This window comes from Ambystoma mexicanum, chromosome 3q (genome assembly GCF_040938575.1).
Source record: "Ambystoma mexicanum isolate Mex_15411 chromosome 3q, UKY_AmexF1_1, whole genome shotgun sequence".
Taxonomy (NCBI): Eukaryota; Metazoa; Chordata; class Amphibia; order Caudata; family Ambystomatidae; genus Ambystoma; species Ambystoma mexicanum.
The window spans coordinates 715782656-715789509 of NC_090926.1; the positions used below are offsets into that span (position 1 = coordinate 715782656).

At 51.9% G+C, this 6854-nt stretch overlaps 1 protein-coding gene across 1 annotated transcript; it reads left to right on the forward strand.

The window, feature by feature from the left end:
- Positions 1-512: 512 nt before the first annotated feature.
- LOC138582903 (uncharacterized) lies at positions 513-5508 on the forward strand. The gene is made up of 2 exons (XM_069654637.1): positions 513-2151; positions 5181-5508. Exons 1-2 carry the CDS (start codon positions 825-827, stop codon positions 5201-5203), a joined length of 1350 nt encoding a protein of 449 aa, XP_069510738.1. The 5' UTR covers positions 513-824; the 3' UTR covers positions 5204-5508.
- The last annotated feature ends 1346 nt before the right edge of the window (positions 5509-6854 follow it).

Sequence of the window (6854 nt, forward strand, 5' to 3'; positions counted from 1 at the left end):
TGTGTCTGGCAAGGGGAACATGAGAGAATTGGTTTGGCGGAAGTCTTTACCGAAAAAAAAAAAAAAAAAATAATAATAATGAGTGATATGTCATGCTACGCGCGCGCGCGCTAAGCGTAGTAATTTTCCCCTACCACAGGAACACTCGCACGGGGGCCTCGGCGGAGCCCCAGGGAAACTCCCTTGACCGATAGGGACGGCCGTGAGGCTGACGGCCCCGTGCCGTATACCCGGCACTCCAGGGGTTCAGTCAGCCTCACGAGCGACCGGAGACAGGTCGCGCATAGCCTCCCACTGGAGGCCGGAGCTTGCGCTCGAAGCGCGGGGCGGATCGCCTCTTCGACATAGCCCCCACCCGCGGGTGGGCGGAGCTAGCGCGCGAAGCGCGGAGCGTCTCGCTCCAACAACATAGCCCCCACCCGCGGGTGGGCGGAGCTTACACGCGCGAAGTCGTGTAGCGTCACAGCGAAGCGGCGAAGGCAAAATTATCTTTCGCCAGCGTTCGTAGACGCAGAGTTTCTCGACCCCAACTAGTTGGGAGCGAATTTAGCGATCGTTCGATCACGCACAGCACGATCAGCTGAGACACTAACCTCAGCACTGCTCCTAGTCCTCTAGCCACAGGAGCTGGGCGATTCGAGGCCAGGAGCCCTACACTGCCGTGAAGCAGTAGACGATTGATTGGAGGCCGGAAGGCTAAAAAAGGACAAAGGTGCAGCCACATACACAAAAAAAAAAAAAAAAAAACAGAAAACATCATAAGAGAGTGGTGGGCGTGCTAAGACACCTGTTCCAGGTATTTTAGGCACACAGCACAGAGGAATATGTCAGACTTTGAGTGGAGTGAGGAGGAGCAATCCCTGGACCTCGCTGCCAGCTTCAAGCAAGTGCTGGGTAGCTCTCTCATGGATGCAGTGGCAGAAGGGGTGAGACCCCTACAAGAAAGGCTGGAGACCTTAGAGACTATACTCTCGCAGCCAAAGTCCAGCACCAAAGGGGATAAGCGCACGCCCACAGAACCCTTGAATGAGGGGCATAAGGGGAGAAAACTAGCCCTAAAGAGGAAATCCTCTGACGACCCCCGGGGCTCATATGAGGAGGCGATAGAAAAGGCCTCGGAGGTGCCTGACGCTTTTGCTAAGCTCAAAGAAGCGTACCTACTAAAGCAGGCAGTGCCGAACCTCACGACCCCCACTCCAGGGGAGGATAATATTGGAGAAGACCTCGGCTCGGAGGAAGAGCTAATAGATGAGCAAGGCTCTTTAGGAGATGAAGAAGTCGAGGAAGAGGACTGGACTAGACCCAGTGGTGGCAAGAAAGCGAGGAAGGAGAAACACCTCGTAGAGAACGAGGAGGATATGTTCGACCCAGACAGCATACGTAATCCAAGGTCCACCGAGTGGCAACCATCCCCCCGAGTGACTCAGTATATGGCAGCAAGATTACGCAAGCCACTAGACAAGGAGGTTAGACAGCGCCTGCGGGCAGAGTGCCCGCGCCCAGATTTGCCAGGAAAGGTAGCGGAAGCACCGGAGCTTGACCCAAAAATGCTGACCTTCGTAGCCAAGACGAGCAAGGACCCCCGTAAGGGGATTGACAGATCCTGGAAATCCTGCCAGGAGAAGCTATTAGACTTAGCAGGTCCGCTCGCAAAAATTATGGACCTCGCAGAGAGGGCGAAGGACACGGGCGAAGAAGTGGATCCGGAAGCCCTCGCAGGGTGGGCTCAGAGAGCCGTCTGCCTGCTTGGAAACGCGAATTGTGCCATCGCGTCAGAGAGGAGAAAGGGCCTATTGCTCAAGATAGACTCGAAATTGAGTGATCTGTCATCATATGAAGCAGGGGAAGGTGCACAAGGCCTCCTGTTCGGAGAGACCTTTGGGAAGGAGATGGGCCGGTTCGTAGGAACATTCGCGTCGCTAGAGAAGGCCCAAGCATCTATTCGCAAGATATTCCCCAGCAGAGTTTTTGGAGGGACCGGCCGCTACAGAGGTCGCGCTGCCGGTCGCTACCAAGGAGGGAGAAGACCTCAGAACACCAGGGCACAATACTGGGAAAACAAGAGCCAAGACACCTTTTTCCCGTCCAGGGGGAGATTCCCAAGAGGCCGAAGGCCCAGAGGATCGGGAAGAGGCCAAGGATTTACACCAGGTGAGAGCGATTATGTATCCCCCAGTAGGGGGGAGGACGCGCAGATATTTAGAGAATTGGCGCAAGCTTTCAAGCGATTCCTGGATACTGCAGACCGTCAGCGGTCTACATCTAGATTTCATAGAAACCCCAGTGCAGCGATACGAGCCGCGGGGTCAGAGATTAGCGCAAGCAGAACTAGCATGGCTAGACAGCGAGATAGAGCAGCTAGTCACCAAGCAGGCGATAGAGAAATGCGAGACAGCCCCGAAATTTGTGAGCAATATGTTCCTAGTACACAGGAAGGAGAAGGTACGCCCGGTGATAAATCTCAAAGAGCTGAATGGCTGGATCATATATCGGCACTTCAAGATGGAGGGCGTCCATCAGCTCAGAGACTCCCTAAGAGAAGGAGATTGGTTGACGCGTCTAGACCTAAAAGACGCCTACCTCACAGTACCTGTTCTCGAGGAGTACAGACCATTTCTAGCTTTTCGCTGGCGAAGTCGATTCTGGCAATTCAGATCGATGCCATTCGGCCTTGCTTCGGCACCATGGGCTTTCACAAAACTAATGAAGCCGGTAGCAGCAGCAATCAGGGAGAAAGGAGTGAGGCTCATTATCTACCTGGACGATCTCCTGCTTCTTGCAGAAGATCGGGAGGTATTAGTGTACCAAACGAGATGGGTACAGGACCTTCTGGCCTCGCTAGGGTTCCTAGTGAACACAGAGAAATCAGATACCATACCAGCGCAGAGGTTAGATTTCCTGGGATTCATTCTAGACACCAAGAAAGCGACCTTAGAACTTCCAGCTCGGAAGATGAGAGACATCAAGAGAGAGATCAGAGTATGCTTAGAGAAGCAACAAGTATCTCTCAGGACATTAGCGAGAATAGTTGGGCTGCTAGCAGCATCTATCCAGGCCATTTTTCCGGGGCCACTGCACTACCATGCATTGCAGAGATTGAAGATAAAGCATCTGCAGCTAGGTCTGAAGTACCATCAACAAGTGCCGCTGGATCAGGACTCGATTACAGAGCTAGAATGGTGGTTAAAGAATATGGACGCCTGGAATGGGCGAGCCATATTCGGAGACAAACCGGACTTGATAATAGAGTCGGATGCCAGTCGGAAAGGCTGGGGAGCCAGATGTGGGTCTTTACAGACCGGAGGCAAGTGGAGCGAAGAAGAGCTTCGTCTACACATAAACTGCCTAGAGCTCCTAGCAGGATCATTCGCGATCAAGGCCTTTACGAAAGAGAGAGTGAAATCTTGTGTTCTGCTGAAGATGGACAACATATCAGCAGTGCGCTACATCAACCATTTGGGTGGTACGAGATCCAAGATGCTCGCAGAGTTAGCGAAGGATCTGTGGCATTTCTGCCTTCGATCAGGGACGTCGGTGACAGCAGAGTACCTGCCAGGGACACTGAACGTAGTAGCAGATTGGAACTCGCGGTACCTGACGGATTCCAGCGATTGGAGGCTGGATCCAGCAGTGTTTCAGAGACTAGACACGAGATGGGGACCATTGCAAGTAGACCTGTTTGCCTCCCGGCTCAATACGCAGAAGACCAGCTATTTCAGCTGGAGGCTGGATCCGGGAGCGCTAGGAACAGACGCGTTTCTGCAAGAGTGGATAGGAGGTCCACATTACGCTTTCCCTCCCTTTGTGATGTTGAGCAGAGTATTGGCGAAATGCCGGAGGGAGAAAGCAGAACTAGTTCTAGTAGCACCATTATGGAAGTCTCAAGTGTGGTTCCCCACCCTAATGGAACTAGTATCAGACATTCCCAGAGTCCTCCCCGACGAGGAGCGACTACTCACGGACCCAGCTGGGTCGTGTCATCCTCTGAGAGTGAGAGGGACACTCCCGCTAGTCGCGTGCAGGATATCCGGAAACGTTGGGCCTTGCCAGGAATTTCGGCGCAAGCTGCTCAGCTTATCGCTGAATCCTGGGCTCCATCCACTAGGAGGAGCTATGACTCAGCTTGGGCAAAATGGACAAGCTGGTGCAAGGACAGAGGTGTTCATCCCGTTTCGGCACCTGTAGTGGAGATTCTGAACTTTCTAGCGAACTTATTACAGAGCGGTAGAGCTTTCCGTACTATAGGAGTGTACAGATCGGCGATTTCTGCGGGTCACACGCCATTAGAAGGCGTCCCGGCAGGAGAACATCCGACGGTGGTTAGGCTCATCAGAGGAGCTAGATTTAAAGCGCCGCCGGATCCCAAGTATACCACGACATGGGAAGTGACGACAGTGCTGCGCCTACTAGCGAGTTGGCCGACTAATGAATATCTCTCGCTTAAGCAATTATCGGGAAAGTTAGCGATGTTGCTATGCTTGATCTCCTGCAAGAGAGTATCGGACGTAAGAGCACTAGATGTTAACAGACGATCCTTCGGGCCGGAGGGAGTTACATTCTCCATAGTCAGAAGGACCAAGACAGGGACATCTACGGTACATTATCCGTATTTCCCGAGTAATTCGAAATGGTGCGTAGCACGATGCATCAAGGAGTACGAGAGTAGAACGGCAGAGTATAGAGCAGCAAGTACTACTCAGTTATTAATTGCGCGCAGGAAGCCCTATCACGCAGTGGCATCAGCTACCATCGCAAGATGGGTCAAGGAAGTTATGCAGGCAGCAGGTCTGAATGTGAGCACGTATGGAGCTCATTCGGTGAGGGGGGCAATGGCCTCGGCAGCCGTGAGAGCAGGTGTGCCTTTGAATGAGATAATGCTGGCGGCAGACTGGTCAAGCGATAGGACTTTCAAAGAATTTTACTTTAAGCCAGCGGAGAGTTTAGCAAGTACGGTGTTGGGTAAGCTTTGAACAAGCATAATGCTCGCCTCCAGTCTTGTCATAGAATGTAGATTACCCCTGCTATCTGCGCAGGGAGTATTAATTCTATTAAAGACTAGGAGGCGAGCATTAAATTCCCACCCGAGTCTGGTACTGTGTATACGATGGCAATGCTTTATTATGTATCAGTACGAGACGTTGGCACCACCCTAACATAATCTTGTGTTGATCTTTTCATAGGAGAGGATCAGAAGAATAACTGATGGTGAAGACGGAGCAGAGAGGGTCAGGAGCACAGAGCCCTCGCAGCAATTAAGTTAAAGTCCGGAGAGTCTTCGCACAGTTGTCGAGGATCAGTTAGAGACTTTCAGAGCGAGTAAAAGCAGAGGAGGAGCCCAGGCACAGGAAGTGGATTGTGACTGGTGGAGGGAGCATGGACTACAGAGGTTCATGGATTGTGTAGTTTTTGGAAAAAAGAAAAGTTGCTACTTTAAGACATTTTTTCATGATTTGTTATATATGTTGGTTGAACTGCTGAAGGGTAGAAATAAAAGAAGATGAAGCATAATGCTCGCCTCCTAGTCTTTAATAGAATTAATACTCCCTGCGCAGATAGCAGGGGTAATCTACATTATTCATATAGGGATGTTGTAGGAATAGAGCCAAGACCAGCCCCATATTACTGGCGTCCAGTGGCTGGCTTGCCCCAGGAACTTTTCGGTCCTGGTGGTGGCTTTTCCACCACGTGAAACACCACTTAATCAGTGCACGTGGCCCATGCCTCTTTTTATTTAACAAAGCGCCACAGCCCCGTTCACTACATGGGGACACTGCATCACCGCCACATGGCCCTTGGTAACTTTATCTTCCTAGGTGGCCCTGTCAATCACCAACATTACCACTGTTCCCTGTGGTGCATTGTTTCTTCTGACAGCATCCTTGTTGCTCTGGGGATGCCGCCACTGTCAGTGCTATGCCCCTGCACACATCAGTTGGGGAGGGGGTTCCTGTGTTCTTTTCTGTGCCGGCAGGGTCCAACAGGTGGACCACTCACTCTTTAGACCCTTCGACCAGCTTGCTGGAGCTCCACGCTTCATCTAGGCCACAAGGATGTAGAGGTGTGGGACTTTACTTCCTCGCCCCGCCCGACATGGGTGGGGAAGACTTGATCTTCTGCACTCCGCTTCACCTCCCAAGCAGCCTCTGGCATACGTGGCCTGGGATGACTTGTCTTCTGGACACACCAAATCTGGACCCACCACGTCTGGACCAGTAACGGGCTGGCACCAGTGGAGTAACTTTGCTGAAAATGTTGGGGGGGACATGACATCTGATGAAAAGGTGCCCCAGCCAAATGAAAGGGGACAAAATGGTGTGCCATGAAAGTTGGGGGGGACAAACACCCCTGTGCCCCGCTGAAATTACATCCATGGCTGGCACATCATGACACCTGCTCCGGGCTTTTCGCACACACATGGTTCATTCAGGTGACCCAGCTCTTCTATCTGGGCAGTCCTGTACACACAGCCAAAGCTCTTTGATGTTGGTCTCATCCGGTCTGGTCCCCTATTAGACTGACTGCTCCCCAGGCCCCGTGAGTTCCCATGATGGACCGGACACACAGTTCTCGCCCATGGAAGATGCCTGGATACACCATGCACATGTGACCCGGGGAAAGAGGATTCCCTAGCCCTTGGGGTGGGGATGAGTTAGAGGGGTGCTTGTTGTGACTCTGACTGTCTCCTACTACTTGTTGCAATGTTCACCATAATATTTCCCCTGTCCAGACCACTCCTGGGCAGGGGTCTGTGTTCATTGGTCTTTTGTTCCTTTTTTCTGAATTCCACCCAGCCACATGTTGGATTGGATGATATAGTCTAACAAAACTTAGGTAAATGAATATAGTTAAACACA

Coding starts and splice junctions, on each gene's coding strand:
- LOC138582903 (XM_069654637.1), top strand. CDS start 825: ATGTCAGACTTTGAGTGGAGTGAGGAGGAGCAATCCCTGGACCTCGCT. Junction 2,152..5,180: donor AGGCCAAGGATTTACACCAG/GTGAGAGCGATT, acceptor ATCTTTTCATAG/GAGAGGATCAGAAGAATAAC.